The sequence below is a fragment of the Lagopus leucura genome, unplaced genomic scaffold, assembly GCF_019238085.1.
Source record: "Lagopus leucura isolate 7727_CA_CO unplaced genomic scaffold, USGS_WTPT01 Super-Scaffold_100157, whole genome shotgun sequence".
In the NCBI taxonomy this organism is placed as follows: domain Eukaryota; kingdom Metazoa; phylum Chordata; class Aves; order Galliformes; family Phasianidae; genus Lagopus; species Lagopus leucura.
In genome coordinates, this window is record NW_024962334.1 from 30457095 (window position 1) to 30478350 (window position 21256).

Below are 21256 nucleotides of genomic sequence, written 5' to 3' on the forward strand. Positions count from 1 at the left end.
ATTAAACAAGCTAGAAAACACGAAGGCAATCACTTTATGATGCAGCATACCTAACAAATAGAGGATTTGAGATTTATCCTAATGAACAACACAAATTTAAAAAGAAGCATTCAGATCTAAGTTTTTGGGGTAATTTTTTTAAATTGTTTTTGCTTTAAAAACAAAAGAAATATTTACTAGGTACTAGATATCAAAAATGAATTATTTCAAATACAGAGAAATATCACAGGGCAAGCTTAATCGTATGTTGCTGTGTTTTTTCCTTGGTATAGAAGTGTGAGCTACATTTTATACAGAAGGAAGAGAAATACTGCAGTCAAACTGACTTTTTTCTTCCCTACCTTAGCTCTAGAAGAACCGACATTCTCCATGTTCTCAATACTGCAGATGGAATTGTGAGAGACTTTTCGGCAAGCCACCCGAATGTAGTCCCAAAAACTACGAGTACTTTCATAACCAAACCAGGTGATCTGACCTTAAATCAAAATACAAAAACATGTGAAGATTTATGAACCTTCTTCCCCGCTTGCTTGAGAGGAGCATAATTCAGATACTTCCCTGTGTTTCCTATGCACACCCTGCAAAGACAGCATTTTATGCTTGCAAGTCCACTAATTCCTGAAAGCTGGCTGCACAGGTGACAGAAGGAACTTGCACCATGCAGCTCACTCTCAATGAAAACCAGTGTGAGAAGTAAGCGTGAGGCTTTTGCCTATGTGCCTGTATTTGGTCCTTTTCTTTCTCATCAGGACTCTATGGTAATACATGGGACAGTTTACTCACAACAAAGCACACACCATTGTGACTTAAAACCATGATGAAAAAGAAAACTGAGTTTTGTTCTTCATATGCATGCATAGATATGCATGCAAAAAGAGCAGCCTTTGCTGTGGCAGTGTTACCCTTATCTTAGGAGTCAATTTGGAATTGTTTCATAATGTGCTTTCAGTGCAGGAGAAAAGATGAACAACCAAAAAAGTTTAGCAGTCACAATTTCCTTTACTTAGACGACACACACAGTACACCTTGGGAGGCTGACAAAAATGAACTGAGCAAGTCAATATCTCTTCTGGAGTGGTAACCAAAGCTCTTTATTATTATTATTGCCATTATTATTCACTGCTTGGAAAGTGTTACCATTTGAAATCTGCTGCATGCAAAATACATTTCAGAGGTAACATTGAAACTTAACAGCACACAACTGCAAACAAAAATGTAAAATAGCAAGAGGAACGTTGCCCTCCAGTGACTGGCATTATTGCATACTGGCATGTGGAAGTGGTTCTGGGCAGCTTGGTCTGGTGGTTGGTGACCCTGCACATAGCAGGGAGGTTGAAACTAAATGATCGTGGTCCTTTTCAACCCAGGCCAATCTGTGATACATGCAAAAACTTATTTGTGTAAAATAAGCTCTTATTTTTAGGCTAATTGTATTTCACATCTTAAGTTGTATTTTCCTGAAGCTTTACTAATTTCTCAGAAAGACTGCTAATTCTTTTGCTGGTTACAAAGTTCAGACTTCAAGAAAGAATAGTAGGCTTTTTTGCACGGTACCTAACTGACACTGAAAATCATACATACTAAAAATAAAATGCCAAAATACAGTGCCAAGAACATCTGTACCTAGTACAGATAGTACAGAACACTGAACCTAGTACAATGTAGCTCAGCTCCAAGCACAGCCAGAGAAGTGTCAAAGATTGACCTCAGCAAACCTAAGAAATTCAAGGTTTTGCTTTTTTTCCTCACTAGAGGACACATACAACTTAACTGTGTGACCCATATGCTCACTTTGCCACATTTACGAAGTACAAGGCTTGTTAAAGCACATAAAAAAAAACAACCACAAACATACCAAGAAAAAACTAGTATAAAGAAACTCAACATGCTAAAAGAAAAACAAAATCCCAATGTGCTCCAGCTACAGCATATTCAGATTTTATCAGCTCTAAGGACTAAAATAAGACAGTATTCACAAGGTAACTGCTTCTATGAACTTACAGTTTTTGCTGAAACATCATGTGCCGTGGACAGAAACAGGAATTCAACATCATTTTAACATCACCAAAAGCTACTGATATTTTTTATATTCTTTATCATATTAGAAACATTTCTGCCCTGAGGATAGTACCTGCAAAAATGAACGCACCACTTAAGTGTAAAGGTGTCTTCATGACAGTAGTTCCAGTCCCAGCTAACAAAGGCAAGCATACCACACAATAACTTCTATGATCTTTTCCACACTGCACAGAATATATTCTGCAAAAAAACCCAGCTTTGCCCTATAGTTTTCCGAGGTCAAAAAACCATATTACTCTACAACGGAAATACCTACCAGCATTTATTCAGCTTATACTGATCAGCAAAGCAAGCTGGTCACAATTACAATATATTTTGGCATAACAGAGAGCTGTGGTCTCACAAGCAGCTTTACCAAGAGTGTAAATTTTTGACTGCAGAAGGAATAGCCTTCACTTGAAACTCACAGCAGGAGCAGGACCTTTCATTAACCAGGGACTTCTAGTTTACCCCTGTTAGTTCACAACTTGCCTACACTCTAGCAATCAACACTATTTTAAAGAAAAGCAAGTTTTTAGTGTACGATTTGATTTCTGCTGAAGTTTGTAAGGAAAGAGTAAGTTTCCTGTAGAGTCCAAAGCCGTTTCTACTCACTCACAGTCCAACTTCAGACCTGGAAGACAAAGTCCCCCAGTTGCAAAGCAGTAATGATTAGGATGCTCTAAGCTACAGGTAGATTTTCTCCAAACTTTGTTTAGTTTGCAGAAAATGTGCCCATTTTGTGAATAGTCTTAATACAATTTACTAGTAATAAAATGACTTGTTGCTCCTTTGAAGAATTTTCATGGTACGTACTTTTGTTTTAGGCCTCCAGAATGAATCATTAAGAATTTACAGCAGTTTATAAACCAAGTCCACCAAGACAAATACATATCACTTAAGATTCTTCTCTACACAGAAGAAAGTAGAATTAGCTGAACCACAAAATGCCCAAAGAACTTCCTATTTCTTTACAGCCAGAAGCAGTAACAGGGTCACCATGTGCATGTAAATGTTAAACCTAGTAACAAAAGCTATTATTCTTAGAACATGTCAGCATAACATTATCAAATAAAGGGCCATCTAAGCCTGGAATTCATCTTTTTTATGACAGCAGTGACTTCACTACTTCCTTAACGTAACCTTTTCACCCCTGTTACATAACCACCTCCTTACCTCTTCTATGTAGAGACCTGTCTCTCCCAGGATGAGAGGCACAGCAAGATGCATCTTATAGAATCATGCTTCCTCTCCTGAGACCTGTGCCTACAAGCACAAGTTCTCTTCTACAGACATAATTCATACCCCTCCCATTTGAAATTTCTGCTTATGCTTTTAAGATATTACTAGAATTCATTGAATTTTAATACAAATTATATTAATATTCATTGCTTAAAAAAGAAACCCTGTGAAATAGCAGTTGGCAATTAGTGACTTTTTTGACCTAAAACTAAAAACAAAAACAAAAAAAAACCATATAGAAAGGGATAAAGTGTGCACTGAAGACTTAGAAAAGTCTGCCACTGTTTCAGAAATATTTTTTCAACAGTTCACACCTTACTGTGAAGAAGATAATGTCAAAAATAAATAATATTGACCAACGACATCACTTTGCATGGCCGGTTACCATTACTGGCATCAGACTGCAGACAACATGTTTTGTCAAATGTTTTGTATAATGAGAAAAGAAAGAACTAATACATCTTTCTTTCCACTCAATCAGCACTGACCACCCTAGGGGCTTACCAGTCACTGGGAGTTTTCTACAAGGAAAAAAAAAAAAAACACAATAAAATCCAGTCACTACATGCTAGGAATAGCATAGAACAAAGAGACAGAAATAAGAGCTATGGATAATTCTGGCAGAAAATTGTGATGTATTTATCTTCTCAATGTATTACAGGATAAAAGACATGTGGAGTTGTGCAAGTGTCAAAACAGCACAGTAGAACCTACCTTTTTGTGACATTATGGTATTGACTGCAACGTAAGTGTACAGATGACAAGCTCACAGTAGCTACGACACACAAAAAATTACAAGCCCACAAGCAAGATGCACTGTATTTCATGTCAGCAACTGAACCTTGGTTATATACTGAAATTACTTCTAGGCATGCATACTGGTTAGAAGTTAGGATACAAACACATTTGTTGAAAGGATATTTAAATAGAAACAGGGAGTCAACAAATATATACCTGTGACAATAGTTTTCAAAAATATGTCAGAGAGGATGGCTGTAAAAACCTGCAATTGTGTTGGTAGCTCTTTGCTAACTCAGTTGAAAACTAAAGTGGTAGAAAAACACAGAAAAACATATAGCATTTTGATTTAGCAAAGCCAACATATCACCTTGAATTGGATTCAGGTTTTCAATCAGCTAGGATACATCTGTGATCAAATCCCAGGTAGGGCTACTGCACCATTTTTTTATGCTCCTACCACATCTGCACTAACTATATTTACTCAACTGACCTGACAAAAAGGACACCAACACAAATACCTGAAAATTCAATCTATGAGAGCAGTGAATAGAAGAAGCCACCAAGACAGCTGAAAGATATGGCTAAATCTCCACAATACCAGAAGATTAGGAAAGAAAAATTTCTGAACAACTCCTAGGAAGAAAGCAATTCCTGAAATCACCCGCCTTGCTTTAGCGATGATCAGATACACACACATTTGCATACAAATTTGTGAGATCTCCATTCAGAACTATAGCTCTTGTTCAGATCACAGACATTAAAACATGCTGTGCATCCACCTACTACTCTGCTATATTATGAAACCATGTGAATTCTTAATCCTGAGAAGGAATAGAAGAGTAATTAGTCACTTGTCCTCTTTCTGTTAATCCTTCTCTCCTGCCCCTTGAAGATCTCCAATTGCTCTGCCCAGTAATTAGCATCATACCTTGCCAGAAGACATTCCACAAAGCTTATTTCAAAGACAGGAAATACATAAGCTTTACAACTCAGATGTTGGATCTGCTCTGCATTCATAGTAATTAATGAAATAGTAATCACAGAATTGCTCAGGTTGGAAAAGACCTTCAAGATCATCAAGACCAACTGCAACCTGACCATACTGCCCTAACTCTAACAGCCCTCTGCTAAATCATATCCAAACCCTCAGCCTCCTGGCTCTTCTGCTAAAAGTGCCAACTGTAGCAACATGAGCACCATACTCCAACAGGCAGAAAAGCAATGAATTTCCCCATAAACACTCTTTTTTAACCTAAGTGACTTAGACATGGGTGTTTATTTAGTAATTAAACGAGACTGGCATAACTACAGCAGCTCGCCCAGCAGAGAGGTGAATGCTGATTGAATGCAGCTATCTGTTCATGAGGTATAAAGGACTTAGGGCATATGACACCAAAAAAATTTCATACAAGGTAACATAGTGAGTAATGCTCAAAAAGTTGGCCACCTCTGTTCTACCTTGCAGTTATGTGTGCCCAAAGGATGAAAGCAGCAGTCAGGAATAGGCAGCTGTTAGAAAAAGCGTCTAAGCTCTCAGCCTGTTTTTAATTATCCCAAGGAACAGAAGAAAGTGTTTGGGTAAGCATTAATTGTCTTGTAGGAATTGAAAGCCATAGACTGCCTTCTGCTCTTTAAAGCGGAGATGTAATTATCCCTGTGCTGTGTAATGCTGTATGTGTGGTGTACCTGGTGCTCCCTAGATGTCCTCCCTTACCCACTACTTCTGATGGAAGATAAGAATTGTTATTTACCAAGGCTTTATGGAAGTTAATGTCTACAAACTCTCAAATCTGGACCATTTATTTAATGATACTGCCACTGGATTACCCTAATAACCCTGACAGAATGGAGCCATTTATGCTACCATAGACAAACATATCATGTATGTTCTGCCTGCCTTAAAACATTTTATGCAACCCACTGCAATCATCAGCCTGCTTTTAGTGTGCTTCCACTGACACAAAGCATACGTACAAATCATATTAGTCATTTCCATCAATAATGTGCAATTTCTTTCAAGCCCTGTGTTGTGTAATATTAAACACTCTTAACACTTGAAATGTCATGGTACTTTTATGTCAATTTTCCCTTCAAGTTTTTAAAGAGGAAAATAATTACTGGCAGTATCTAGCTTAATAACAAAATATTCCCCACTTGCAACATGATGCACCAGTTGCTGCCTCTTTCCCTAAATTTAACTCCGTAAATTTCCCTTGCAATCACAAGGGGAAGACTGAAACTGAAACAATGCTGTTTTTGATTTTCTTCATTTGTTATTTGAAATATTATTTTATTTACAAATTCCATTTGCCTGTAACCCATGTGCCAGTTGTCAAGGCTTCTCTGTACTGCCTGTACATACATATATAATAAGCTGTGAAGCAAACAAGTATTGGGATAAATAAATATATCAACAAATTATGTAATAGTTTTCACTCAAATACCACTGAGGTTAGGTTGGGAGGGGGCAGTCAAGTGTCAAGTTGTTAAATATCCATAATCACTCCAATAATCTTTGTCACTGTGTGACAAACACTATGTTCCTACCCCACCGTGTGATTTCTTCCCTCCTCTGACAGAATGACAGCAGGCAGTAATCGTGCTACTCAAATGTCAGCCTACACACAACATTGTTCACAAAACTTATGAATATCAAAAAAACCCAGAAGAATGAAAGGAGTGGATTGTCATATTACACATCTATATTTAGATAATGTCCTTTATAATCCTGAAATAATTTCAGGAACTGTACACAGAACTGAGAAATGTGGAGAAGCTTCTGAAGTCTTTTCCTAGTGGCTGGTCCTATTACTAAGGAACACTCTGTCCTTTCAGCGAAGCAGCTTCCTCTAGAACACTCAGAAAATGCAAACAGACATCTTCTTGAATTGGAACATCTGACTCCAATACCAGAGGAGAATCGACAACTGACCTTTCTCAAATGCAATTTAATCCAGATCCATTACATTTACATGTCAGCAGTAAAAAAAAACAGCTTTGCTGCAGGGGGAAAGGGAAATGACCTAAACACAGTGTATGGAAAAGCAGAGAACAAAAGGAAGGAAGAGAGAAAGACAAGGAAGCAGCACCACAGAACAGCCTGCTATACCTAAAAGCAAAAAACACTACAGTTGTCTGTCAGTCCCAGAACACAGCCCTATCATAAAGCAGGAAAGCAGAGCTCAGTACCATGGCAACATCCAGTTTCTTAATTACCAGCCTAGAAGGCTTTCAACACAAACAACAGAAACACATGATAAAAACTGTTTCTTAACTTCTCTGCAGCAATGTAGACCATAAGAAAGACAACAGCAATGGGACAGGCACACAAAGCCAGCAATTCCACTCAGCACTGAGGAGCTTCTACGACTGACAAATGAACTCTCACAGCAAAAACATCACCAAAGTAATACTTTATTAACCTACCTTTCAGTCGATGACTTAGAATCTGTTCCAGAATGGCTGCAAAATTATTAAATTCAGGAGAAGAGTCATCTATCGTCTCAAAGCAGGAACGGTCAATCAAGGTCTTGACCGAAAACCTAGAGCAAAAGCAAAGTACAATCAGAAACAATGTCCATAATTGCTGGTCCTCAGTACTGGGACTGCAGTTTGTACAAAACAAATGAACAAAAACCCAGAAAACTACCTTGGTTTTGAAGTTCAGTTAAAGCAACACACCAAGAAATAGCATGGAAATACAATCATCACCACTTGTCTTTGGCATAAAGCCTTAAAAATGACAAGAAAAGAAAAGAAAACATAAAATACTTCGTAGGTAAATGTGAGAGGACAAGAAGATAACTAGCTGAAATATTTTAGAGAAGCTGGAGAAAAAGCAGCAATTAAAGGCATTCAACACCAATTTACTTGACACTTCCCTCAATAGCCCTTTCATTCCTAAAATCCATGCACAAGAATCATAAGTATAAGCTTTATTCTGAGAACACTTCAATTTTATCCTAAGCAAGAATAATCCAAACATATTATAAAACAGTGCATTGTTCTGCAGCTGTCTCTGTGCATTAACTTGCACAGGTTGATTTCCTTGTGAAAGCTGGTAATTTCTTCTCAGCATCACATTAATCCATTGTTAAGTCACAAAAGCTATCAATTTAAATGATGTAATATTAGAAATTGGAAAGGCTGTACCAAGCCATTGTCAAAAAAAAAAAAAAAGCAACAAATACAGCTAACATTCACTAATAGTTACATCCACACTTACACATCTTAATTCCTATTCAAAAGAGGACAATTTAAACCACTAGAAACATGACAACAACATGCTTTTCTCTCACCATCTCCATTTTATTATAATTGGCTTTTGCTTTCTGCTCCTTGTTCTTCAGTTTTCAGCTTCAAGGCAAGTTTCACATGTCCTCGACTTTGAAAGTAATGCATTTTTGAGGTGTCTATTGTTGCTTTCTGCAACAACACGTGTCTGTACTAATGGAGCCATACTGGAGCCTGAGGACTTCATTTCACCACACCTGGATTTTGATGATTCCAGCTCAGGAAATTCTCGCTCTGCTCATCCCCAATCCTGTGCCTGAGCACACCTGATAGCTGTACCACACCTACAGCTTTGCACAGCTACTCTGGACTGCACTTTTAATACTTGAGAGCAGTGGAGTAACTCTAAAATACGGATACACTCATCACAGACATGGTTCACAGCACCTCAGTACTGACTATGGCACAGGCACAGAAGCAGCATACAGGGCAGGAATGAGGCTCCCTCAGCCAGCTGTACTGTCTTCAAATGCTTTCTACTGTAAAAGCAACTTCCCTGTAATCCTAGTGCAGAGAGCACAGCTTCTTGATGCCTATTTTCAACATGACACAGTTCCTAATTTTGCTCAAACTGAATTTGCATATACATAATCCAAGAGTTTTGTTTCAGTTACCCTATAATACATAAACTTGTGAATAAAGACTCTTCATCCTATCCTTCCTGCAGGCTTCTGCTGTAGCTGCAGTGGCTTTGGCAGGGCAGGAATCAGGAGGGAAGAGCATGGGGGAGGAAGCTCCTGCTGTGCCAAGTTATGACTCAGTTTTGAACTCCTCCACTTCTTCAACCAGTTTTAAGTAGGTGAGAGACAAGCACTCCCCTGAGTAAACCTATACCTAGTAAGTGCCACTGCTATTCATTACTCAAAGGGCAGTAAGGATTGTTTTCTCAAAGCTGTACCACAACTAGGGACTGATTAGAAACAAGTGTCCAACAGCTCATCATCAACGGCTATCTTTTTAAATGCTTGTATTACTGCCACCACCTCTCTTTAGAAGTATTAATTTTCATCTCTCTGTTCTACACTTTCATTAAAACCTTAAACAAGCTTTACAGCTGGAGCAAGTTTGGCTGAAATCGGCTTTTGAGAGAGCTGCCAGGGAGCGTAAGTGTGGACACCTCATTTCTACAGATCAGGGCAACAACAGTGCAAGTAGGCAAAAATTGAGCAATTGGAAACGTTCTGGGGTAATTTAACTCAGTCATTAAAGTCTCACATGTTATTTCCAGTGTACAGTTCCTCAAAAGAAAGCCCACACTTTTTTGCTCTGTTATCTAGAACTACTAGGGGACTAATGGGCAAGAAAGAAAAGGTCAAATACGAGGTACACGTGAGCTATTAAGAAACAACGTGCACGTAAACTCAACAGAATCAAAGGTTCAGGATAAGCACTGTTCTTGTTTTCCTTTGTTGCTCCCTACTCCATGCTCCCTTCTACTGGGCTACTACAATGGCACTGCACTCTGGAACAACAGGCTACACACACTGCAGAGAGTAACAGAACCTGTTCCAAACATTATGTATGAAAAGCTAAAGCGACTTGAAAACAAACTTACAGTGCTCTATGATGAACTACTTTGGAGAGCTGCAGTGGTAGAGGAATGATTTATTCCCCAGAACTATTGCTCCCCTGCAACAACAGGCTTTTGACTTCTATTGGTTTTCATTTAATTTTGTATTATCTCTCCCTTCCCTCTTATTCCATTCAGTAATTACTATTAGAGAGATTCCAATGCCATTACTTCTAAGTGATCTCTATAATGTTTTCAGATCCCTCCCTATTCATTTCTGTCACAAAGGCAGTCCTGTTTGAGCCAAAGAAACACACAGAAACAGCAGCATTCTCCAGCCTTAAGCAGAGCTTCTGAAGCACTCTTGATTACAAACAATTTCCAGAAATGTTTGGGGAGTAGGTTCCTCCACCACGTATCAAACTCCTTGGACAACTCCAAACCAACACCGAACCTTTACTGACTATATTCAAACATAAAAAGCACTGTTAAAGACATATGAAGCAGCAAGAGGCTTCTGGTCAGAAAAGGAAGGAGGGTAAAAATTTAACTGCTACATGAATGTTACTTTTCATTTGGAGGATTGGAGGATCCTTTCAGTTTTCAGATGAATGGATGGATCTCTTCAAACTTAATTTGTTTGTAATCTAGAATCAGTGTAAAATATGTCAGTGTAAAATATTTATAAGAACATAGACTACTAAAGTAGGAAAGTCCCCAGGATGATAAATGAACATCCCTTATCTTGTAGAATACTGATTGTATGTAAAATCTGACAGTTCATTTAAGGGTCAATGTCAGTGAAATGCAACAGCTCTTTTACGTATCAGCAGAATCATCATTTCAGAAGCCTTTTTCCTGCCAGTTGTTCAATTCTGCATCAGAATTCTGTATTTATGCTAAAAGCCTTCCATTTTCTGGTGGTTCTGTTTTCATATGAATCTTTGATTTGTGAATCTGAAGGAGGAACAGACGAAAACAAAAATGAATGACCTCCAAATCCCAGCTCTACTTTGGAATATGTAAGGCATCAAAGTTCAGAGACAAAACATAGGGAGAGGGACGGATTTTAGAACTGTATATTACTTACTCCAACAAACAAACAACAAAAAAAAATAGAAATCATTGCAATTTAAATCACCACTGTGCAGTTACATAAGCACAACCCCCTATTTTCTCATACAATTAGTTTCTCAAACATTAGTTTGGAGAAGCTATCATTACTTCCCCGTGGCTACACTACCACCCAACACTTTACTAAAAACCATTTGTTCCTTCCAAAACTTTAATGTAAGAAACTACCCACAATGGCTTGAATACTCAGATATCATTGCTGTAAGAAAAGACTAAAAGCCTTAAAACCTGCTTTAATAAATTAATAAATAATTGAATATTTAATAAATTAAATAGAAATCTGCTAAATTGTGGCTTTGACAAAAGAGCTCATTAAATTGTTAGAGACTGTTACCAGACAGTAATTCAAATGAACGCCTTCCTTGTAATCTTTCACTTTCACCAGGTACCAAGCAGTATCATCCAAACATAATTGAACCAATTCATCAGAGCAATTTTTACCAGGACTATCTTATTGCCATAAGTTTTGGATTGGAAAGGACTATTGGCACTTTAAATATTGATTTGAACATTCCTATTAAAAAAATAGCACTTTCCAATAACAGCAAATGTGTAATAACTACAGGAAGACAAGGCAAGAAATATTGGAAACATTTTCATTTAAACTGACGGAAGAATAGAAACAAATGCATGCGTTTCATAATACAAATGCTTCCTTCTCATCATCTTATTCAAATCTTAAGCTGTCTTGACAAATGATCATCTTCAGGATTTGAGAAGATATAGCAAAATTTCACTGTTTTACTGAAAATAATAACTATGTCAATTGTGTTTTCTGCAGTACTTCACCACTTCATGTGCTTGAGCAAACTCTGTTCACTAAACTTCTTTAAGTATGTCACACCATGACAAGTACATGGAAGAAATGAACTGAATAATGAAACGTAACAGCACAGCCTGAGAGAGTCTCTCTTAAACAAGGAGGGAGCACAAAGTGGCAAGATCTGCAGAATACAGAATACTCCCTTAAAAACAATTGAGTACATCCTGCACAACTGCACTATTACTCGACTAAACTTGCTTTCCCAAGCCTGTGGGTTGACAATGCCTGTATAGCAACAGACAAAGTTGCAGTATTCAGTTGTGAAGACACAGAACGATCTGCTGGTTCACAGAACCACAGAATGGCTTGGACTGAGAGGGACCTCAAACCTCACTTAGTGCCACGGGCAGAGCTGCCTTGCATCAGCTCAGCTGCCCAGAGCCCATTCAAGCCTGAGCGCTCCAGGCATGGAGCACCCACAGCTCTGGGCAGCAGTGCCAGTGCCTCACCACCCTGAGTGAAAAATTCCTCCTTAACAACTAACCTGCATCTCCTCTCTTTTAGTTCAAAGCTGCTCTCCCCTGTCCTGTCACTATCTGTCCACACTAAAAAGTCGGCTTCTTGGGTACGCTTAAAAATTGTGAGAACTTTCACTATAGCTCACGTAAGACTACAGAAAACTTTCTCCAGAAAATACTCAGGCTTGCTCGATGCCTTAAAAATCTACCAACTGAAACAGATGGGACGGCACCATCGCTATCAGCGCGTTTGTGCGCTTCAGTTTGCCGTGATGTAACGGGGCAGCACCGCGCGCTTGGAAACGCCGTGTTTCAGCCCCGCCAGAAGCAGAGCGCTTACAGGGGAGCCGCAGGATGCGCCGCTAAGCGCGGATGAGCTCAGCGCTATTAGGTTAAAAGAAACTCTTTAGCGCAGTCGGTCTCGCGCGTCCCGCGGATCTCCCCGAGGCAGATTTCGGGGACAAAACCCCCCAAGGTGCAGCCTCTGCGCTACGGCGCTGCGGACGGCCGCGCTCCTCGGCGGACCCACTGTGTGACTCCGGCATGAGAAATCCCCGCCGCGCGACGGCCGCTCGCCCCGAGGCGGGAATCCCCGCTCCCATTCCGAGGGTTCGGAGCCCGGCCGGCAGGTGGGGGCGGACAGCGGGACGCCCAGCCTTCACCTCACCGGACGGCCTGGCCCAGCCTCCCCCAACGAGGCACGGCACGGCTCGGCTCGGCAGGTGCGGCCCCGCCGGGAGCCTGCAGCCCCCGGCCCCGGCGACCGCCGCTGGAGGCGCTGAGTCAGAACGGAGATTCCGAGCCGGCGACAGCCGCCCTGGCGCGGACGCCCATCCGAAGGCGGCCCCGAGGCCTCGCGTGGGGGGGGGGGGGGGGCGGCGGCGGCGGGGGGGGAAGACGCCGCCGGCGGGAGGGGCGGGAGGCGCGGAGGGGAGGCGCGGCCGGAGGGCAGGGCCCAGGGTTCACCTGCAGACCGTGATCAAGTTCCGCCTCTCCACCGCGGCGTTGCGGGACGGGACGCTCTTCCTGCGGGCGGAGGCGCCGAGCCCCCCCAGGCCGAGGGACGCCATCTCGAGTGGGGGCAGCTGGAGCCGCCGCGGCCGGCGCGGAGCCTTTGTTCGCGGCCTCCCGGGCTGGGGGATGCCGCGCTCGCCGCCGCCCGCGGAGGAAGAGGAGGCCCCCGCGCCGCCCCCGCTCAGCCCGCCGGCCGCTCCGCGCGGGAGCAGCGCCCTGAGGCAGGCGGCAGGCCGGGCGAGGAGGCGCCGGGGTCCCCGCGGCGGGGGCGGCTCGGCCCCCCCCCTGCCGGCAGCCGGGCAGCCACAGCGCTCGCAGCCCCAGCGCCGCAGAGCGCCGGCGCCGCCAGCCAATGGGCGCGCGGGAAGGGCGCGGCGCGGCGCCGCCAGCGGCCGCTGCTTCAAAGGGGCGCGCGCCGCTAACGGAAGCGGTCGGAGTCGGGCGCGGCGCGCGAGTTGCCGGCACCTAGGGCGAGGAGCGGCAGGAGGGCTGCGCGCGGCCTTCCGCCTCTCCTGTTGTGTCTTTTCTCCTTTGTGCCTCTCGCCCGGCACGTGTCCGTGACGCTCGGGTCCTCGAGTGAATCCCGGGCGCCACTAGTGGGGGTCTGCGCGCCTCTCTCGCTAGGCACCGATCTGTTTCCTAGTGAGGCGCTGCCGAGCATATGAGAGCTTCTTCCATTGCCAGCTGAGGCGGTGTCGGGCTTTGAACTGCTTTGAGCTGCCAGGCATTGCTTTCATGGAATCGCAGAATCATTAAGGCTGAGAAAACTCTCTGAGCTCACCTAGTCCAGTCATCAGCACATCCCCACCGAGTCTACTGGCCGCATCTCGAGCACCTCCAGAGACAGTGACTGCAGCACCTCTCTGAGCAGCTGAAAGAGCCTCACTGCTCTTTCAGAGAATAATTTTTTTCTAATGTCCAAGCTGACCTTCCCCTGAATGCTTTATGACATATGCAACCTTTAAAGGCCACAGTTGTGGAAAAATGAATGAAATTGCAATGTGCTCCGCAGCCAAAGTGCAGGTACTTGTCCTTGCCCAAGACAAAGGTGTTGTTGCTAACCTGGCTCTGAAGAGCTCTGTGTATGGAGCTTTGCCTTTGTGTTCAATCGTATGAGAGAGACAGACAAAACCAATCTCTGGGCACGGAGCTACGAGGTAGCTCCTCTGAAGGATAACCATACAGCGATCCATTGTGTGCTGTGGGTGGGAAGGGTGGACTGCAAGTCAGGGGGATGGGAAGCTGTATGTATTTTCTCTCCTTTGTACTTAATAATAATAATAATAAAGGAATTGTGCATGGTAATATTGAATGGTTGCGTAAACCATAGTACTTTCAGATCCGCTCAATTACGCATAAATCTTTCTGTTCAGGTCTAAGTATGCATTCCTATTCATAAAGTATAAAGAGCTTTGACTTGCTGGGGTACAAGTCCACTTTAGACTGTGGTTTCCTTGGAGAATATGTATAACTTGTCAATAGATGAAGTTTCTTGTCAGTGCTATCAAACAGAACTCTGTTCACTGCTTGGCTAATGATTAAGTCACCTGAAGCAAAGCTGTGCTGAGGTTAAAACTTTAAGAAATAAATTTCCATGTAGATGGCCATGTTTTTGCATGTAATACAAAAATGTCTTTTTTCTTTTTCATTAGAAGACCTTAATAAGTTGTTGAAAGAGTTGTTGACATTTATTAAAATTTCCAGTTCAGCCAACAAAAGATCATCAGATATTACTTGATATGCTAAATTAGTTTGAGCTAATCTTTATTCAACTTTTATTTTTAATGATAGGTAAATCTTTCCACATTCCCCAAGGTAAAACTTCTTTGCTTGGGTAATTTTTGTCACTAATATTATAACTCAAATACACCATGAAATAGCCTTTGTGCCTCTCTTCCTTCTTCCTGCAAAAACATCATAAAAGAAAGGGGAGTCCAGGGGAGCCTGAAGGAGGATATTCTTTCTATGTTGGGACCAAGAGTGGCAAATATTGTAGATGAAATTGGTGTAATAAACAAGATTGAAATAAGTTATTCTTCTTTACTCATCCCCTTGCAGAAAATCAAAGAAAAATGCTGAATGCATTGCTTGTTGACTCTCAACTTGCCTTCAGGTTTCTTTCTGCTTCTTAGAGTCTTTGTTGAGGCAATGAGCCTCAACTGCAGCTTCTATTAAAAGATTCACTCAGCTTGAGAAATCTTTTGATTAAGTTCAGGCTGAGGCTAAAGCTGAAGATTTTATCTCTGCAGATGAGGGACCTGAGCCACAAGGCCTGCTATTCTTGACCTTATGATAAATATACAGGATATTTACAAATAGTTTACCAAAAAAAGAAATGGCAGTGCTTCTGTCCATACGTCACAAGCAAAAGTATCCTCTCCATTCTTTCCCTTTGCCTTCTTCCCACAAACTGCAAATCTTTATTTTTGTACTTGAAAGAGATTTAAGATGAACTCAGGTTTATCTGTTGGACCAAGATTTAGTATTCAAAGGCTTCAAGTAAACAAACTTTCTCAAACATCATTACTTTCTTACAATTATTATTTACTTAAATTAATCTTGGCTAGTCACCAGTGGCCTTAAGCTCCTCTCGCTCCTCCTCTTCAGTAGGATAGGAGGAGTCTCCAAAATACCATCTAGCTGGGTTCCTCTGGTTCCTCTTTGTAAGGAAGACTTTAACATAGCAGGGTCCTCTAAAATGACTGAAGTACAAGCTGTGTTAGGAGAGGCTGAGAGCTGTTGTGGTTTCTTTGTTGTTTTGTTTCGTAGCTGTTGTTTTTTTCATTAAGAAAATAGGCTAAGAGAAAAATCTGTCAACTGCCTACAAGGAGGATAGAGGAATCTGAGTTGGGATCTTCTGAGGAGTGCGTAACGAATGGCCAAGGAGCTACTGTCACAAACTGCAGCAAGGCATTAATACTTGAATCTTAACAGCTAAGATTCAAACATTGGAACAAATTGTTCAAAAAGGTGGTAGAATTTTGGCCTGAAGATACTCAAAGCTTAACTGAATGACCAATTTGAATACCTCCATTTAATTTCAAAGTTGGCCCTGCTCTGAGCAGGTAAAATGATTTCTGTCAGTCACTTCTATCCTAAATTGTTTTGTTTCACATCTGACAATTGTTGTAGAATAATTCCTATAATTTTGTAACAAAAAATACTTACAGTGCTAAAGTTTCTGAAAGCAAAATGCATAATATTAATGACAACACTGCCTCTTGTGAGGTGATGCACAGAGTTCAAGTGGTTGCTTCTAATGTTATTAGCTTTGAAACATAGCAACATACTGAGAGAGTGTGAGTCCAGAGTATATGGCTTTGCTTAGAATCTCTGGAAAGCATGGGAATGAGTAAAGAATCATTTTGAAAAGCATATTAAGACATACTGGGAACTAACTCCTCATTCATTTTAACAATGTGAAACTGGAATGCATTATTTAAATCATTCAGAAAATATTACTGAAGTGTCACCATGAATAAATACAACAGCTATGACTGGTGTAAAAACAAAGAGGCATATTAATTGGTTAAAGTCAATTTAGGTTCATGAGCAGCATGACACTACATCTTAAAGTAAAAGACTCAGAAATATTTCTCTGGATTAAATGAGTTTCAGTCAATGAAAAGATACCTTTTAAGTAGATTATTATGGATATTTCTTAATCAAAAAGGCTGTGATGTGATCTCCATTCAAACTTGACAGAATTCATTCACTGGAATTATTTTCTGAAGGCATAAACATGCTGAAAAATACAAACTAGACTTCATTCTCTGTGAGTTTGTATCTTAACACTCTGTGACTGGAATTTCAGTTCTAAACAAATATTTACAATTTTCAGTTCTGTTTAAACAAGCATACTATGGAGTTGTTTACTGAGTCTGGCTAGAATGGAGTTAATTTTCTTCAGAGCATCCTGTATGCTGCATTTTGGATTTGTGACCAAAGCAGTTTTTATGACCAAACCAATGTTTTAGCTACTCTGACAGTGTTTACACAGCATCAGGATTTCTCACACTGCCTTCCAGCAATTTGGTTGGGGATGAGCAAGAAGGAGGGAAGGGACACGGCTGTCCCAGCTGACCCAAAACAACCGAAGGGATGCTCCACACTGCGTGACACACCCAGCAATAAAAGCTCAGAAGAGAAGGAGCAACAAGAGGTATTTGGGGTTATGGTGTTTGTCTTCTAAAGTAACTGTTAGGTAATGAAGCCCGGTGTTCCTGGAAATGACTGAACATCTGCCTGCCAACAAGAAGTAGTGAGTACATTTCTTATTTTGCTTTCTTTGTTCGCATGTGCTGCTTTGCTTCACTCATTAAGCTGTCTTTAACTCAATGCAATGTATTTAATTTTTGTTCTGGTTTTTTCCTGTGCAGTTCTTTTCACCTACACCACTGTAGGAGAGAGTGAGCAAGCAGAACTTAACTGCCTATTGGGACTAACCCACAAGTAGAATTGCAGTAGGAGAAAATGAAGTTGTTACCAATACTGCAGATCAGACTTGTTCATTTTGGAGCAAAATAAAAACTGCTTGTAAAGCAGTTGCTATAAGATGTGATATATTATACACTTGTACTGCTGGGAAGTTTTGAGTTCACTGATAGTTTGGAGCAAATCTCTTAGATTTTGTTCTGTGTATACATAGGAGAGGCATTTGTGCTTGTTTTTTTATAATCTGAACTCTGAAGGCTGAACTCTGAAGTTTTGTGAGTTTTGTTGTTGTGTTTTGTTTCTGTGTTGTTTTGCTGTCACCATCCTGTGGAAATCTGGGAGTGTTTGATCAAGTGATATCTTTGTGCAGAAACCTGGTAGGTATCACTGGGAGTTCCAGTCACTTTTGCAAACCAGTTTCCTACATGAATTCACAGAATCAGTACATTGCTCAGATTATTTGTAGATCCTGCTTTTCATCATTATTGCTTATTCTTATGTCTTACAAAATGTACAAGATCCTTTAAAATTAATGCTTGGGGTTGTTTTAGAAGATGGATTCCTACCTGCTTTCTTTTTCTAGCATACTACTGATATTTAATTCTGTGGAAGAGGTAGAAGAAATTGAAGAAAGCAGAATGCCATATGCATTTTTAGTGCATACTTGTGTGACAATCAGGAACAGATGGAGAATAAGACCAAAACCTAAATTCTACCAAACAACATAACCAAACTAGAATTAGCCAAGAAAAAACAATCACTTCAGACACTGAAGTATGAAGCATGTTTATGATTAAGGACAGGAAGGATGTGAATTTATGAGTTTTAACATTTGTTGAAGTTTAGTTGGAGGTTGTTTGCCTGAAATTAATAGGAAAGCAATATTTGAAGGTATCATGATTTAAATACAGGAAGACAGCTTTTGAAAGCCGCACTTACAGATCATAAATGAGATCACTTCTTTATGTCAGGACACATAAAATCAATTTTAAGGTTTACTTCTCATGATTAGTCCTTTTGTGTGTTCTGCAGTTATTATAAGATACTGCACTTTTCCTTTGTCTTCAAATGTTTACTTTGCCACTTGGTGGCCTCATTTGATAAGGCAATAAACAATAAAAATCTCAGTTAAGATCTCTTCTTTTTCCAATGGTGTGCAATTCAAATCTTGTTTTTCTTCCTATATATCCAAGAACAGCACAGCACTTGTTGCAACTGATGTGTGCATTCTGTGTTGATTGCTGTGGTTTTTGAAGGCCTGAATCGCTGATATTGAGATGATCAGACCTGAAAGCTCTTCAATCAGGGACAGAACTGAGCTGGATGACTTTTCTCCACTTTCTTTCTTGCAACTCTCTGATGTTTTTATATTCCTTAGACCTTTCTCCCTCAAAACAAGATCTAATCTACTACCGGTATTGTTTAATGTATTTTTAAGATCATACCTTGTTCTGTTTTTGCCATGGATCTTTCCCACTTATTTTGCATCCTTCATTCTTATTTTCCTGACTTGCAAATATATATATATTTTATCTTTCTTGTGAAACCATATCCCAGATCTCTATCTCTTTGGAAAATGTTCTTATCAATAATGGGACGAAAAATCAGTTCCCATTGCCTTGATACTGAATCCACAGTGTCCTACTCTGCTGACTTAAGGCTCTGAGCAAGAAGCCAGAGTGCATTCTCCTCCAATCTTGTCTCATGGTTTTTGTGCAAATTCTGTATTGGTCTTTTGCAACTGCATAGCTTCAGGATCTTTTGGAGATATATATATATATATTTTATATATATATTTATATATGTGTATATTATATATACATATATATACATATATATAAAAGGCAGTTAAACATAAGCAATGATTGATTATTAAAATAGCAACATTTAAAATATCTTTGCTTTTCATTAATTCATTTACCTTTTTGTAATTACATTAAAACTGTTTAGGCACTTTTCTAATTTGGAATCTTACTTGATACAATTAAGGTCCTGCTTTATTTGTAATTAGAGCTGGTCCATCCATCCAGTTTACTGCTAGGGTTGAATTCTTGCATGGAAAATATGGACCCTACTTGCCGTTCTGCAGAGTAGTGGTCTGTTCTTTTTTGTTTATCCATGCATTGAGTGTTCCTTCCCCGTTGATTTACTGTAACAGCATTAATCTCTTCCCAGTGTTTGCTCAGGGTCTGTATCTGCTCGTCACTTAAAATATTAGGCTGAATTATTATTTTTTTCCAAAGCATACCTCTAGATCACATTGTAAGAAGCTGTTTTGGTCCACAGAGCATTAAAATACCAAGGTGATGTGGTATCCCAAACTTTTCCGTATTTTTTCAGCTTTTTACTTAGCACTAATTGAGTAGGTCCACTGGTTGATTCAGTTTACCATGAATTAGAACTTACCAGCAATGTGAAATCTTCGTTTTATTTCCAGGTCTCCAATTTCATGATTACCCCTGGAAAATACGTTCCTCGCTCCAAATCAGTTTATTGGTTTAAATCATATCAGGAAAACAGAATATTAAATACTTACATTTTGGGAGACTTTGCTGTAGCTTTCTGGACTGGCACTGTCTCAATGCATTTTATCACTGAATTATCAGTATTAGAACAATATTTAGCCCCCTTTTACATGGTGGTGGGTGTGACTAAACTGAGACTGCCTGTACTGTAGTTGTATCCCAGCTTGTAGTTCTTGAATTCTCAAATATTTTAATACCATTTTTCTTTATTATCCAGATTGGGTTATTCACAATTGCAAAAGTTAAGTAATTATGTACTCATCTGTCTTAATATTGGGCCAATCAGCCATGTTCTAATACCCCCTTTTGAGTTTAAGCAGCCCCTGGGTTATTTTGTTCATGCATCTATTACATCTACTGTAACATATCTGCTTGGTGTGTATGTAGTGCTCTTTATCTACAAGCTGCCAGGTCCTGCACTTTGGTCCCAACAACACCACGCGATGCTGCAGTTTTGGGGCAGAGTGGCTGGAAAGCTGCTCCGAGGAAAAGGACCTGGGGGTATTAGTTGATAACTGGCTGAGTGCACAGGTGGCCAAGAAGGCCAGTGGCATCCTGGCTTGTGTCAGAAATGGTATAGTCAGCAGTACCAGAGAGATGATCATCCCTCTATACTCAGCTCTGGTGAGTTCTTTTCTGACCTTAATGATTCTGTGATTCTATGATTCCAAGTGTTTGTTATCTGGCCACACCAATCTGTTAGTCTATAGAAGTTAGGACCCTTCTCTTTGCTTCACCCATCTGTTAGCTTCTTTAGTAATCACCCCTCAGTTCCCTCATTTGTGTGCTGTAAAGAAGTTAGGTCTTTGATAACTTTGTACTATTTTGTTTTGTTTTCAATATGGATATTCAAATTTTATGACTATTGGAATGACTGCAATCTTAGCAAGGGTATAAGGGTATCTCCTTGAGACTATTTCAGTTCCTCTGCATTTGTGTTTTTTCTTTTGGTAATGTTTTTACACAAGATGCATATTCTTCCTCACTGAGTTGTTAGGGCTTTTTTTCCGTTTTTTGTTTCTTT

At 40.4% G+C, this 21256-nt stretch overlaps 1 protein-coding gene across 1 annotated transcript in view; it reads right to left on the reverse strand.

Annotated features, from left to right (window-relative positions):
* RUNDC3B (RUN domain containing 3B) overlaps positions 1 to 13333 on the reverse strand; it is a 41922-nt gene extending 28589 nt beyond the window's left edge. The window contains exons 1-3 of the mRNA XM_042888379.1: positions 13226 to 13333; positions 7468 to 7583; positions 342 to 475 (exon numbers count right to left, since the gene is read on the reverse strand). Of these exons, the coding sequence (XP_042744313.1) occupies positions 342 to 475; positions 7468 to 7583; positions 13226 to 13329 (354 nt within the window). The 5' untranslated portion in view covers positions 13330 to 13333. The remainder of the gene's footprint in view (positions 1 to 341; positions 476 to 7467; positions 7584 to 13225) is intronic.
* Positions 13334 to 21256: the final 7923 nt, after the last annotated feature.